The 15,397-nt window shown below is 49.7% G+C and overlaps 2 protein-coding genes across 10 annotated transcripts in view; one reads left to right on the top strand and one right to left on the bottom strand.

Moving 5' to 3' along the window:
* Positions 1–1,526: 1,526 nt before the first annotated feature.
* C3H16orf90 (chromosome 3 C16orf90 homolog) lies at positions 1,527–3,022 on the bottom strand. 2 transcript variants are annotated; one of them, XM_041747415.1, is made up of 3 exons: positions 2,977–3,022; positions 2,102–2,455; positions 1,527–1,684 (listed from the first exon to the last, which is right to left on the bottom strand). In XM_041747415.1, exons 1-3 carry the CDS (start codon positions 3,020–3,022, stop codon positions 1,527–1,529), a joined length of 558 nt encoding a protein of 185 aa, XP_041603349.1. The 2 variants fall into 2 exon arrangements, with proteins under 2 accessions (XP_041603349.1, XP_041603350.1); XM_041747416.1 differs by having other exon boundaries at positions 3,007–3,022.
* A 1,419-nt stretch (positions 3,023–4,441) lies between these two features.
* Positions 4,442–15,397, top strand: part of CLUAP1 (clusterin associated protein 1) — a 61,927-nt gene continuing 50,971 nt past the window's right edge. For 6 of the 8 annotated variants that reach the window (XM_041749777.1, XM_041749776.1, XM_041749783.1 and 3 more), the window contains exons 1-5: positions 5,465–5,597; positions 8,515–8,626; positions 9,679–9,763; positions 11,278–11,457; positions 14,199–14,294. In XM_041749777.1, coding sequence (XP_041605711.1) covers positions 5,576–5,597; positions 8,515–8,626; positions 9,679–9,763; positions 11,278–11,457; positions 14,199–14,294 — 495 coding nt within the window. In that variant the 5' untranslated portion in view covers positions 5,465–5,575. Of the gene's footprint in view, positions 4,667–5,464; positions 5,598–8,514; positions 8,627–9,678; positions 9,764–11,277; positions 11,458–14,198; positions 14,295–15,397 lie in introns of those variants that run through there. The other 2 variants (XM_041749781.1, XM_041749782.1) reach the window with 2 other exon arrangements.

Here is a 15,397-nt window from a genome sequence, read left to right as displayed (position 1 = left end):
TGGCTCATCTGGGGGACTTGCTGGGCGGCTATGTCCCTGCCCAGGTCCCAGCTGGAGCACTCAGCCACCTCTCGTCAGTCCTCCTCGGGCTGCTCTCTGGGTGCTCCAACTCGGGCTCCCACCACCCAAGGCCACACCCACACTTGTAAGGACATGAAAACCATTCAGGAACCAAAGTTTCCAGAATCTGCTGTCCCAGGGACCTATAAAGTGTCCAAGGGTGGGACCAGGGTATGAGGGCAGGGAGGGGGCTGGAGGGATTATTCCCCTATATCTGAAAGGACCCCGGGAGTCCAGAGTGCCCTTAACATCATCACATTTGATCTCCCAGGAGCCCTTGGTGGAGCCAGCTCAGCCCCAGCCTGACCTGGACTGCCGGGACTGGGAGTTGACCACACCCGGGGGGGGGGGGGGAATCAAGACAAACCCAGGTTGTCCCATTCTGTCCCCACTGGACTGAGGTCTAGTGATTTAGAGCAGAGGGTTTCAACCACAGTGATTCTGCACACACACACACACACACACACACACACACCCAGAGGACATTGGACGCTGTCTGTAGACACTTAGTTGTCTCACTGGAAAAAGAATGCTATGGGAATCCAGTGGAATGGAGGCCAGAGATGCTGGTAGACATCCTAAGATGCACAGAATGGCAGTCACAACAAAGGAATATCCAGGCCCAGATGTCAACAGAGCCGAGGTTGAGACACCATGGGACAGAGGACTCCAAGCTGACTGTGCCTGGAGTCCAGCCCAGCTAGGAGAAGGACTGTGCCCATCCTGCCTGGAGGGACAGGGCAGCCAGGGAGCAGCGAACTCAATCAAGGCCTGAGTGAGCATGGGCATGGGGTTCAAGCCAGCATTTCTTCCCAGGTTGAGAGCCTGCTCTCTTCCCTGGCACTCTCCCTACACCTGGCCTGCTTTGTTTGTCCTCTGCTGCCTTGGCAAGAATGCCATGCCTTGCTTACTAGGTCTGTTGAGACCTTGTCCATCCAGGAAGGCTTCCAGAGTCCTACCAGAGGGAGGATGTTCACTCCTCAACCAACGCTGGGAGCACCTTGGATCCTCCTTGGCATCAACCTGGAACTTTGCTCTCAATGCAGGTGGCAGGTGCTCTGAGAGGCCCCTCCTCTGCATTGACCTCATCACAGAGAGACCCAGGGACAAGAAGGTACAGGCCTTGGCTTTTATTGGAATCGGACCTGTGGGCTCCCCGGCCTCTCGGAGCCCAAATCTCCGCTCAGTCTGGCCTCCCAGGTACAAGTGGCTGACCTGAGTTGGAGCAGGCTGCAAGGGCTTCTATTTCTTCTCTTCTACCCATGGGACCTACCCCTTCCTCCCCCCGCCTTGAGCCTTCCTGAGGCTGGCCCAGTCTCTGGTGCTGGGCAGCTGCTGGGGTGTCTCAGTGTGGGGCGACTGCTGGTAGGGGCTGAGCCCTTCCTGTCTGGACCTGCCTCCTCCTCCTGAGCCATCCTTTTCCCTCCTGTCCCCATGGGGACAGCCAGCCCTTGGCATTCATATCCTTATGGTCTCTCCAGAGCCCCAGAGCGGGTTCTTTTGCACAAAGGACATGTAGACTCCTCTGAGGCCCCCCAGGACCTCTTGGGCCTGAGCCCCAAGCCTTCAGAGGGACTGGGCTGGAAGGGGGCACCCTTGGTTGGGTCCACACTGGAACTGGAAGCTAAGGAAAGTAGGGAAAGACAATCACTCAGAGGAACCCAAGTGGAAGCTGCCAGCCCATCCTATGACACCCCCCCCAAACCAGAGCCTGTCATTCTTCAGAATAGGAAGGGAGGGGCAGTTCTCTTGAAAGAGAGCCCATGAGGGAGGAGGAAGAAGGAAACATGGTTCAAGCCGGAAGGACCTTTCTGTGATTTGACCTTCTCATTTTATAAATGGACACAGTGGAACTAAGGGGGGTAGGGGTGATGGTGGGGAGCTGTCCAAGGTCCCTCACTGAGTGCAGACCTGGGACAGGAACCCAGGAACTTTGGGAAGGAAAAGGACCCCATTCTTGGTCCAGCTGAGTCCCCAGCCAACTCTTCCCTGGGTCTTTCCCTCCTGTCCCCAGCCCTGCCTCACCTGGACAGGTGCTCACCTGTATTTCCCAGGCTGTCCCTGGGTATTGGAGCTTCCAGGAGGGCCAAGCGGTGGCTGTTACCTGGGCTCAGAGTCCCCCGTAGCAGGTCTAGGGGCCAGGCCATGACCTCAGGACGTGAGAGGCAGCCCTTAGCCATGAGCTGGCCCAGCCAGTGGCTCTCACACTGGCCGGCAGGTTGCATGTGGCCTGGCAGGTAGAGAGCCAGGCCCCGGAGGTGGCGCAGTCGGAAGTTCTTAGGCTTTCTTCCCTGGGCACTGGGACACTGCTGCTGCTGGGCCCCCAGTCCCCCTTCATAGATGTTGGGTGGTATGTCGGGGTGGCTGGGATGTCCTCGGGCCCAGCTCACTGCATCTGCAGAGGGGAGAGCAGGAGGGTGGTGGCTAGCAGGTTGCAGCAGCCAAGAGAGGAGAATACAATCACGTGCTCTAAGACCAGCTCATTTGATGGGCTCCACTGTGGCTTGCTGAGCACCGGCCTATCTTTCCATCAAATGGTCTCAGTCCCCTGCCTCCCACCAACCCCCACCCAACATATTACTCCTCTTCCCTTTCCCAATCACAGTGGCTTCTCACTTTCCCAATCAACAGGAAGGTGTGAGAAGTCTTAGAGCGTGATGCAAAGATCTCTCAGGATTTCAAGCCCTTTCTACCACCCATTTTTGCCCCCTATCCTAGAAAGAGCATTCCAGTGTCAGTATAGAAATTGCACAGTGGGTCCAGGATCACATAGTCTAGGGTCACACAGCCTAGACCACTAGTGGCCATTCCCCTCTCCCAAGGATGCATGTCCCTGAGGCCACTCTGGTGGCTTTGGGCCCAGGTCAGGACAGGAGGGCAACTCTCCTCCTGCCACTCCTCCCTGCAGCCTGGCACCTTCTCTTATGCGCAGCTCAGAGAACGCACAGACCAAGGCTTCCATGGAGGGCCAGAATGGTGGGGGAGGAGCAGCTGGGCCTCCTGTGCAGCAGGGCTCTGTTCTCCCCCGCCTGGATCTGCAGGGCTCTCATGGCAACCAGCTCTGTGATGTCAAACGGAAGACTCTCAGTCTTCCTGGACCTTCAAGTTTGGGAGAGGATGAAGCCCACGGATGGGGCAGAATGGGGCAAGGCCAAAAGAAGGAAATGGAACTCTAGAGGAGGTCCTTGATCCTCTGGGTTAGGACAGGCCACACAAAACAGCTCTTGCAGGCTTCAAAGTCACTCCCTGGGTGACCTCTGGGGGTCTCAGTTTGCTCATCCACGGGTGGGAAATGAGGCCCCAGGGGCACAGACTTGGTGAGGTCTGAGTCAGCGCTTTGAGCCTGCTGAGAAGGTGGTTCTGAGCGGCTGAGCAAGTCACTTAATTTTCCTAATTGTGCATTGTCCTATAAGTAGATGATGGGTATCATGTGGGTCATACAAGTGGAAGAACTGGAGCTCTCATTTACTGCTGGGGAGGAATGTAAAGTGGTACCACTGTTGTTGTTTTTTTTTAAGAGACCATGGATCTCTTTATTTTTTTTTTAATTTTTATTTGTTTATGATAGTCACACACACACAGAGAGAGAGAGAGAAGAGAGAGAGAGAGAGAGAGAGAGAGAGAGAGAGATAGGCAGAGGGAGAAGCAGGCTCCATGCACCGGGAGTCCGACGTGGGATTCGATCCCAGGTCTCCAGGATCGCGCCCTGGGCCAAAGGCAGGCGCCAAACCGCTGCGCCACTCAGGGATCCCTGCAGAAAACCAATTAAAAAAATTTTTTTTAAGCATCATACTTGTGTATTTAGGAAATCTTGCTTAACATAGTCACAAAACGTTTCTCCGAAGCTTTCTTCCAAAAACCTACAATTTTTTAACTCGAACATTTAGGAAGGGTCCGGGAGGTTCCTTTCTTTGCATATGGATTTCCAACTGTTCCCAAACCATTTGTTGCAAGACTATTCTTTCTCCGCTGAAGCGCGCTGCCACCTCGTCACACTCACCAGGGGCGTGTGGCTCTATTTCGGGGCTCTCCTTGAGGTCCCAGCCGGCGTGTGGTACCCTTGGCCACGGGAGTCCCAGGGGAGCCCCAGTGGAGCTCCCAGCGGAGCAGGATCCGGGGGCGCGCAGCTCCGCCCCCCGCAGCCCCGCCCCTCGCCCACGCGCGCTCGACCACGCCCCGCCCCAAGAACCTCGGTTGCCAAGACAATCGCCGGGGAAACGAAGACTGGTCTGATTTCCGGCCTGTCGTGAAGCCCCGAGCGAGCTGCGCATGCGCAGTCGCGGCGGGATGGCCTGTTGCCACCTTGCGGTCAATTTGGGTCTTCGCCCCTCCTGTCCCGGGCCTCCGGGCCTCGCCTCTTCATGCCTTTGCCGCTTCTCAGGGGCTTCGGTCTCCATCGAAGCCAAGTTTACCCAGGCCGGAGACAAACGTGTTGGGCAGAGGACCCAGGAGGAGACCTGGCTTTCCTTACGGTCGTGCCCAAGATTACGTATCTGAGAAACCACCAAGGAGCCGACACCGATGCAAACACACGAGGATTTATTTACAAGCTCGAGCTTGGGCCCAAGTATACCCGACATAGCAGAGCGGGGACTTGGACCCCGAGGTGGGTTCCAGCTTAGTTTTATGGACTGGTCTAGGGGACCTCCAGAAGGGGTGGAGGAATTTCTCAAGTTCTGTTCACATTCTGATGTAGGGCTTTCAAGGGTATTGAGCTCAGTTCTCTTTTTTTTTTTTTAATTATTTTTTTAAATTTATTTATGATAGTCACACAGAGAGAGAGAGAGAGAGAGAGGCAGAGACACAGGCAGAGGGAGAAGCAGGCTCCATGCACCGGGAGCCCGATGTGGGACTCGATCCCGGGTCTCCAGGATCGCGCCCTGGGCCAAAGGCAGGCGCCAAACCGCTGCGCCACCCAGGGATCCCTGAGCTCAGATCTTATTCTGATACGGGATTTTTTACCATGGGCGCTGAGCTCTGTTCTCATTCTAATATGGGGCTTTCTAGGGCGTTAAACTGTGAGCTGTTTTTTCCTGTAACTGAAGCAAGGTAAATTTCAGCTCTTATTCACAGGGGCCTGAGATGGCTGTACTTGTGCTAAAGCTGAACTTAAGGTGGAAAGGCCTTAATTTTCTCGACCTCCACACATTCTAGGGAATTGAGGAAGAAATGACAAGCAAGACGTAGAGCGCCTAACAGGTGTCAGGGACATACATAGTTGGTGCTCAGAGTGTGTCCGCAAGTGCCACACGTGCGTTTGGAAAGGTGTGTGAAGAGGACCCAGACGCCGCGCGGCCCGCAGCTCTTCCCTGCAGTCAGGATCCCTAGGCTTTGCCTGGACACCCGCTGCCGGTTGTCCCTGCGCATGCGCACGCGGGGCGGCCGTGCAGCTTCGCCTCGCGTCCTGTTTGGCCCCGGCTGCGCGCCGTCCAGGGCCCCGCGCGTTGCCATAGAGACCCGGGAGCGCGGAGGGGCGAGCTTGCCCAGACGCCGGGCTGCTGGGGTCCAGATCGCCATGTCTTTTCGAGACCTCCGCAGTAAGGCTGCCCTGCTCGTGTCCCTTGCGGCTCCGCGGCCGAGTCTCCCCCATCCCCCGCCGCCCCGCGCGTGGTTTCACTTACCCCCCTGAACCACTGTGTGCTTTCCGGGCAGGGAGGGCAGGCAGCTCGGTTGGAGGACGCGGGCGAGGGAGCTGGCGCCGGAGTTGGCAGTGGGGTTCTGACTTCACGGCCTGCACGCTTCCTAAAGGGGCTGCCGAGGAGAAGCCCAGTGCCTTTGCAAGGAGGGGGGAGGAGTGGAGTGAGGATAAGCGAATTAGTGCTACTTTGGGGGCGCCTGTTAAGAATATCACATTCTCGTCCCCACTTGCACAGTGAATTGAGTTGTGTGATCCCTGCATGAACTACTTGGAGGTAGAAAGAGGTCAAGTAGCTTGCTTTAGGTCACCCAGCTAGAACTGGGTGGAAGCTCGCATGGAGCAGTGGGACTCTGTGAGTCAACATCCCTTGCACCCCCGCTTTTTTTTTTTTTTAATATTTTAAATATTAATGAGAGAGAGAAGCAGGCTCCCCGTGGGGAGCCAGAGGCGGGATTCAATCCCAGGACCCTGGGATCAAGACCTGAGCCAAAGGCAGATGCTCGACCACGGAGTCATCCAGGCGTCCCACATCTCTTGCCTTTTATGCACCATCATTTTCTGAATCTGAAGGTATTAGGCCAGCTGGCTCCACCTGCATAGGTGTAGCAGGTGATCGCCAATTTGGTGCGATCTAGGCACATCTTTTCTGACGAATTGCTGGACCTTTCACCATTAACCATTACTCCTTTCAGTTAGGAATCGCTCTTTTTCTACCACGTGAATATAGGGGAAGAGGCATCACATTTCATTGACATACCTAGTAGCGTCATGGTATCAATTATACGCCCTCTGGGATTTGAAGGTTCTTGGTGACTGTGTGTCACAAAGACAGGTTTCTCCTCCCTCACAGGCCGAGGCCAGTGTTCTGCTAGGGGACACCAAATGGAGTTGTGCCGGGAGAAGGGTGTAAAGAAGGGATTTCTGAACGTTTTGGCCTTAAACAAATGCCATACATTTGTGCAATTTATGATAAGAAGCATAGACAATTTGCTGCTATTTTGCAGAATTAACAGCACTTGACTATTGCTTACTGGGAAGAAGTATTTAGGCAATGCCTGGCTCTGTGGTGGGAAGACTGCTGCTTTGTTGACCATCACTCTGTTCACATTTCCCCCCAAACAGTGACAGAGCTCTTTGTGCTGTTGCTCCTGCCTTATCTTGTACCTTCTGGTCTATTGGCTGGTGAGATCCAGCCTAATACTCCAGTACAAAGAGTATTCACTCTTTGTGAATGATGTTGAGATATTTTGAACCTTCAGGAAGAGCAAGGACAGGCATTACGAGAGCCAGAAGCACACCGAACAGATCTTGGCATGTTGTGGAAATGCAGAAAATGTTTGTTGTGTTCATTTTTGCATTCTGCTTAAAGCTTAATGACAACAACCTCCGGTTTCCAAGTCTTAGTATTATTGTTTCTTGTTCTGGCTTATAAAAAAAAATCTAAATATTACTGTATTGTTCAACCAGTCTCTTTAAGATTTCTTTTTTTTTTTTTTTAATTTTTTATTTATTTATGATAGTCACAGAGAGAGAGAGAGAGAGGCAGAGACATAGGCAGAGGGAGAAGCATGCTCCATGCACCGGGAGCCTGATGTGGGATTCGATCCCGGGTCTCCAGGATCGCACCCTGGGCCAAAGACAAGCGCCAAACCGCTGCGCCACCCAGGGATCCCCTAAGATTTCTTTAAATACAATGCAGTTAACCTTTAAAATTATTATTAAGGTCCCATATGCTCACACACACAAAAAAAGATAAAAAGACAACTCCAGAATAACTCAGAAAGGTGAATTTTGCCCTACCACCATCACTCCTAAACATAACCACTGTTAACACTTAACATATTTTTCTTTTTCTTTTTTTTTAAGATTTATTTATTTATTCATGAGAGACATAGAGAGAGAGAGAGAGTCAGAGACACAGGCAGAGGGAGAAGCAGGCTCCATGCAGGGAGCGGATGTGGAACTCGATCCCGGGACTCCAGGATCACACCTTGGGCTGAAGGCAGACGCTCAACCACTGAGTTACCCAGGGATCCCGCATATTTTTCTTTTTAAGATTGATTTACTTATTTGAGAGAGAACACGCCCATGCACCAATGTGCCCGTATGTGAGCAGGGGGTGCTGGGCAGAGAGGGAGAGAAGCAGACTCCCGGCTAAGTGCAGTGCCCTCATGGCTTGATCTCGTGACCCTGAGATAAAGACCTGAGCCAAAATCAAGAGTCAAGTACTCAACCGACTGAGCCACCCGGGCACCCCAACATAATTTTTCTCTATGACATTTTATAAAACCAGATATTTCTGATTTTGAGGGTAAAGAGAAAGATATCCGAGAGAGAAATGACATGTCAGAGAAATTCTATTCACAGCCAACCTCTAAACCCTATTATAATGTACAGCTTCCACTTTTTCTTCCCATTGAATGTAAATGTTTTTCAAGAAGCACAGTATGTATTTTAACTTTCATCTCCTTTTTACTTTCCTTCTTAGAGACTTTTTTTTTTTTTTTTTTTTTTTTTATGATAGTCACACACACAGAGAGAGAGGCAGAGACATAGGCAGAGGGAGAAGCAGGCTCCATGCACCGGGAGCCCGATGTGGGATTCGATCCCAGGTCTCCAGGATCTCGCCCTGGGCCAAAGGCAGGCGCTAAACCGCTGCACCACCCAGGGATCCCCCTTCTTAGAGACTTGATAAATAGTCCCTAAAACTATCTTATACATTGGGAATAAAAAGGGGAAGCAAGGAAAACATCTGAGTAAATAAGTGGCTGCTTTTTGATGGGGAACTGACCGAATTGTATTTTACCTTTGGACAGATTTTACAGAGATGATGAGAGCCTTGGGATACCCTCGACATATCTCTATGGAAAACTTCCGCACACCAAACTTTGGACTTGTGTCTGAAGTGCTTCTCTGGCTTGTGAGACGGTTAGAATTGTACTTTATTAAGGTCTAAGAGTGAATACTATATTTTATTCAGTACCCACCTAGAGTACTGTTTGTAAAATACAGGAGTCAGTAAATTTTGAGTTTGACAGACTCAATTATAACCTGTTAAAAATCAGTTGCATATAAAGAACGATGTGGGAAAAGGGAATGTACTGGGCAGTGGTAAAAGATTTCTCAGTAGGAAGCAGACACTGGGCACTGGTCCACGCTCCTCTTCATGTTTTCACTTTCCTCGGGGTGACAGGGATCTCCACATGCTCTAGTGAGTATATTGGACTAGAAATCATTTAGATTCAGATTTCATTTTGTGTGAAAAAAAAAAATTTAAGCTTTATTTATTCACGAGAGACACAGAGAGGCAGACTCAGGTAGAGGGAGAAGCAGGCTCCCCACACCTGATGTGGGACTCGATCCTGGGACTCCAGGCTCACGACCTGAGCCAAAGGGAGACACTCAACCATTGAGCCACCCATGTGCCCCTTGGGTGAAAAATCTAATTCAGGGTTGGCAAACTTTTTTAAGGAGATCGTAAATATTTTAGGTGTTACAGGCTACATAAAATCATTCTACCCTATTCTTTACATCTCATAATCCTTTAGAGATGTAAAAACCCTCTTAGCATGCAGGCTGTACAGAGACACAGGGCAGCAGTCTGCTGACCGCTGGTGGGTCATCAGTAACTCGAATAATTCCAGTAACTGCAGTTTGTCAAACTAACTAGTTAGCCTTGGGTCAAGGGCTGTCAGCCAGAGTAATAGTTGTAATTATTTTAATTAAAATTTGAGGTCTGAGATAGATTTAATTTTGGAAGCTGAGCCCCAGATTTGATTTTTGAAGTTACTTAAGTCTGTTTTTACATGAGTATTCACTCCCTTTGGTGTTTGGTATTTTATGATACTTTTGAAGTCTTTCTTAATCTTTCTCCCTTAACCCGGGCATCCAGAGAGCCTGCTATTACAGATCGTCTCAGCTGCCCACTTTGTCTTTTGTGGACTTGGTGCTTAATTAACTTGTCTTTCTCTCCATGAAAGGTACGAACCTCAGACCGACATCCCTTCTGATGTTGAGACTGAACAAGACCGAGTTTTCTTCATTAAGGCAATTGCCCAGTTCCTGGTTAGTTGACAGTTACTTGCTGGAGTTGGACTATTAAGTACATTACAGATAAGTTTTTCTTTCCTATAGAAAGCAGCTACGGCTGCTTTCACCTTTCTAAGCCCATCTGATCACCAGGTTCCTGTGGAGGCATTTTGCCAGCACAGGCTTTTCGATTTTTTGGTTTCGATTCATTATTTGTTAAGAATTCTATTTAGTTAGTTTTGTGGGTTTTTTTTTTTTTTAATGTTTTATTTATTTTTTTATTTTATTTTATTTTTAAAGATTTTATTTATTTATGAGAGACACAGAGAGAGAGACAGAGACACAGGCAAAGGGAGAAGCAGGCTCCATGCAGGGAGCCTGATGTGGGACTTGATCCCAGGTCTCTAGGATCAGTCCCTGGGCTGAAGGCGGCTCTAAGCTGTTGAGCCACCTGGGCTGCCCCTATTTTTTAGTTTTTAAAGATTTTTATTTATCCATGAGACACACACACACACACACACACACACACACACACCCAGAGGCAGAGACACAAGCAGGCTCCACGCAGGGAGCCCAACGTGGGACTCCATCCCAGGTCTCCAGGATCATGACCTGGGCCAAAGGCGGTGCTAAACTGCTGAGCTACCTGAGCTGCCCCTATTTAGTTAGTTTTGAATAGGTAAAGTGCATCATAGTTAAAAAAAATTTTTTTAAAGATTTTATTTAAGAGAGAGCACGCATGAGTAGGAGGAAAGGTAGAGGGAGAAAGAGAGGGAGAAGCTGACTCCTTGCTGAGCAGGGAGCCTGACTGAGGGCTCAGTTTCAGGACCCTGGGATCATGACCTGAGCTGAAGGTAGATGCCTCACTGACTGAGCCACCCAGGTGCCCCTGAGATTTTTTTCTTAATTGTGAAACAATATAGAATAAAATTACTTTTTGTCATGTCTGCCATTGACCCAGTTCATCCCCAGTTCCATCCTCCAGTGATTCTTTATGGGTATATAAGCAAACACAGAATATATTCTTTTCCCTTCTTTTTACATGAATGGTAGCATATGGTACACCACTGCTTAGAATCTTGCTTTCTTCACTTAATGGTACGTTTTGGAGAACTTTCCAAATCCATATCTAGTTTCCTCATTCCCTTATACCTGGGTAGCATTGCTTTCATGGATATACCATGATTTATATAATTTATATATAGATCAGCATTTAGATTGTTTGTTAACTTTTGCTTTTTGAAACTGTGCTATAGTGATAACCAATACGTATCATTTTGCTTGTGGCTGTATCCTTAGGATAAGTTCTTAAGATTGGAATTGCTGGGTCAAAGATGCATGCATCTGTAATTTTATTGTTATTTACCAAATTGCTCTCTATCAAGATTGTATCAGTTTACACACCCACTTGCAGCGCTTGAGTCCCTTGGAAGTTTAACTCAGCACAATCAGGTTATTAAAGAGAGGTTTTCAAATTACCTACATGGGATTCAATTTAGATTTTACGTATGAAAGGGCCTTAAACTTTTTTTTTTTTTGTCTGAAACTAGGCCACCAAGGCACATATAAAACTCAATACCAAGAAGCTTTATCAGGCAGATGGGTATGCAGTGAAAGAACTTTTGAAGATCACCTCTGTCCTTTATAATGCTATGAAGACCAAAGGGATGGAGGGTTCTCAGATAGGAGAGGAGGACATCAGCAAATTCAAGTTTGATCTTGGCTCAAAGGTAAGGACAATGAGAGGCTCTCAGTGACACAGGACAGAATGTGTACTTCTTAAACTCTGAAGGGGAACATGTCAGGTACTTTCCATAGTCCTTGACTGAGAGCAGTTTGTCAGTTCTGTGCTCACAGCATTTGGTTACAAAGAGAAGGCACAAGAAATGAATCCAGCTGCATATCGAAAGCCCACTGTATGCCAGGCACAGTTGAGATGCTGGGGGGGATACAGGCGTGAACAACAAGGACAGAAATCCTGTTCCTGTGGCTCCAGGGGGGAGTCAGACTAAGCCACAAAGCAGAAGGAACGGCAGGTCAGAGGTGATCAGTGTGTGAGGAAGTCAAAGCAGGGCAGGGCCTGGGGTAGGCGAGGCGGGTATGCTCAGTAGGGAGATGGGACTGGTGAGTCTTCAGAGCTCTGAAGGAGGGAGGAGCAAGCCATGCAGCAGAGGAGGAAAGGTAGCCTCTGATGAAAGTATGCCTTGTGTGTTTGAGGACACGGGGCCATTCAGGGAGAGACTGGGAGCTGGGAGCGGGGTGGTGGCAGACCCCTGTGTGGTGCCTGCACAGCCACGGTAAAGACTTTGACTCTGAGCTGGGAAATCACTGTGCTTAGAGCAGAGAAGTACATGATTCAAAGGATCACTTTGGGTGCTGGGTTGAGATCAATTGAAGGAGGTGAGGGGTCGAAGCAGACCTGTTAGCAAGAGATGACCGTGACCTTGAACAGGGCAGTGATGTCAGGAGCTCAGCTGAGATGGAAGAGAGCTGAGCTGCCAGGTGTTGGAGGACTTGGTGAAAGCAGCAAGCCAAAAATGAAAGTTAAGTCTTTAACCCCATACGGTAATGGTTTGGGCCAGGGGCTAAAAGCAGAGGTAGCATCACCCCTCTCTCCTGCCAGGCTGTTCTGTTTTCTCCCAGGAGAAGACACACCCTTCAAGGGGTTGTCTCCTGAGGGAGCTCTCAACAGAAGGCTCCGGCGGACGGGGAGGACTAGGATTGGAAGAGTGGTGTGTCTTGAGTCAGTGGGAAGAGTGGCCTCAGGTTTTCTCCCCAGCTCCCCCACAAGGAGGCAGAGGCAGAGGTGCTGAAGAGGACCTCAACCCACCCTGAAGACCTGGGAGTGAAGGCTCCTGGGCTAGGGGTGCAGATGGAAGGTGGGGGTCAGAGGGCCTGAGTCCTTGACTGCCACTCCTTTCAGAGCCTGCACTGCCTTGTTGTGCCTTGGCTGGTGTGAGCCTGGGCACAAGTCCCCGCTGACTGCATGAGGCCTGCCAAGGGAAGCCTTTGTGATCACCTGTGGTCAGGCCGGAGAAATCATACTTAAGTGTTTTTTTTTTTTTTTTTTTAAGATTTTATTTACTTATTCATGAGAGACACATAGAGAAGGAGAGGCAGAGACACAGGCAGAGGGAGAAGCAGGCTCCATGCAGGGAGCCTGACATGGGACTCGATCCCAGGACTCCAGGATCACGCCGTGGGATGAAGGCGATGCTAAACTCCTGAGTCACCCGGGCTGCCCCACATTTAGGTTTGTAACTAGGAGCCAGACTGCTCAGTGGAAAGAAGTGGCCAGAAGTTAGAACCTAATTTAAATGTGGATCTTGTGGGTTTGGATGTGAGTTGAGAGAAAACCGACCATGCGGGGAAGATCCTACAGCCACACTGTCTACTGGAAGTTTCTGTGATGATAAATGTTCTGTATCTATGCCATACTGTAGCAGCCACTAATCCTGTGTAGCTAGCACAACCGAATGACCAGGTTCCAAATTTTATTTAAATTTAAATAATTTAACATTGAAAATTGGCCACATGTGGCAAGTCCACACAGTTTAGCCATCAGAGCTCTGAAGTATTTGCTCTGAGTACCTGCAGGGGTGAAGTTGCATTTACTGAAATGGAGGGGATTGTGGGAGGAGCAGGCCTGGTGGGAAAGGTGGAGAGTTTGGGTGGGAGCACATTGAGTATGGGGGCGTCCAGCCTCCGGTCATAGGAGGTGTTGCCGCCTGAGCTTAGGATGGAGAGGGGGTAGAGAAGAGTTCAGGGACTGAACTCTGATGGCCTCCAGGGCTGGGAAGTAGGAAGCTGGGGAGATGATGAGACAAAGGGAATGGGACATTCGCTGCAATGAGGTTGTGTGTGGGGGGTAGCTGGAGGAAGCAGAACCCTGGAGGACTAAGGAAAGGGGAAGAAAGTCAGTGGCTATGAACGCAGAGGGAGACTTGCTGTCCGTGGCTTGGGAATAAAAGTGAGGTGGGACTTCATTGGGGAGCGAGGAAAGGTGAGCAGAGTAAGGAAATGTTTGGGTTTTCTGGAAAAGTTAGCATGAACAAGGAAGTGTTGGGGGGACCTGCGAACCCTAAGAAAGAAGCTTGTGCTTGGGGCTAGAGGCTGGCATCTTCCCAACAGTAGCTCCACCCTTGCAGGAGCCGGCTACTGCTATGCACATGTTAACTCATGGGACCCTGGGACCCTCGGCAGCCCTGCACCCTGCTGTGAGGAGGCAGAGAGCTGGAAGCAGCAGGGTTGAGCACAGGACAGCAGGATTCTGCAGCAGGAAACGTGTCTCTGAGGTTCCCCTCTGGGGAACAGCTCGTGCACAGGATGGAAATATGTGTCTTGTGGAAAACGTGTTTAGCAGTCAGGTATCCTGACTGGTGGCAGGAATTGTTATTAACAAACTGGTTGTTTCTGAATGTCTATTAAAAACCTGTCACCGAGGTTTCTGTTTTTGATATTTTCCCTCCAGATTGCAGATTTGAAAGCAGCCAGGCAGCTTGCTTCTGAAATCACCTCCAAAGGAGCATCTCTGTATGACCTGCTGGGCAAGGAAGTAGAGTTGAGGGTGAGCTGAGTTCAGATACTTAAATACTTAGCTGAGCATTTTTCAAGGTTTTCTTGCCGATTCTGTGGTTTCCCTGTCCTCGTTTCATCACACTGAACCTGATTAAATGAGGAATGTGCAGGGAGGTCATAGTATGAACTGCTAATCCTGATTCTAGTGGCTGCTGCTCTGTTCTTAATAGCTTTGACTTTTAGTTCAGGAATGGCAGTTATGTGGCATGCTTCTGGCACTTGCCTCCTTGTGCCCATGGCAGACTTTGCCTGTCATGGTGTTTTTCCTTGGGAACTCAGCATTTGTGTCTACAGAGTGCTCTTCTGAGCCCATGGTTCCCAGACCTTGCTCCCAAGAGGAATCCCGTGGGGACCTATAAAAACTACTGATACTTGGCTTCCGTGCCAGTGTCATTGGCTTGGAGTAGACCTGGACACTGGGGCTTGTTAAGTCTTAGCTAATCTAATGTGCAGCAGATTTGGTCAGCCTGTGACCTAGCCAGTTACTACCCCTCAGCTGAAGTTGATGTTACCATTAAAATTTATTTGCAAAAAAAAAAAAAAAAAAAAAAAAAATTTATTTGCACTCCTTGTTCTAGACAATGCCAACCAAGGACAATGCTTCATCCACTACGTTTACAGAGCTGTTTAATAAGAGTGTGGCTCCTATAGTCCTTTTAAATGTCCAGGTTGTCCTCCGTACCAGTGAATTAGAATGTCTGGGGGTGAGAGCCAGCCATCCAGCACCCCCCCTTTTTTAAGATTTATGTATTTGTGGGGGCGGGGTGGGGGAGAGGTGCCAGTGGGAGGGACAGATGGAGAGGAAGAGAGAATGTCAAGCAGACACTGCACTGAGTGTGGAGCCCAACTTGAGGCTTGATCTCAAAACCCTGAAATCATAACCTGAGCCAAAACCAAGAGTTGGTCACTTAACCAGCTGTGCCCTCCAGGCACCCCACTCAGGGGCCCCCCAGACATCCAGCTTTTAAAGAACTCCAAGTGATTCCATTGTGCAGTAAAAGTTTGGGACCTACTGGTTTAAGAAGAAATGGAGTTTTGTTTAATTTTTATCTGTAAGGATTTATGGCATTTGAAGCATGCATGCTCACCTCT

Source organism: Vulpes lagopus, chromosome 3 (assembly GCF_018345385.1).
Source record: "Vulpes lagopus strain Blue_001 chromosome 3, ASM1834538v1, whole genome shotgun sequence".
Taxonomy (NCBI): Eukaryota; Metazoa; Chordata; class Mammalia; order Carnivora; family Canidae; genus Vulpes; species Vulpes lagopus.
Note: the sequence above shows the minus strand (reverse complement) of the source record. Positions and strands in the feature narration are given on the sequence as shown.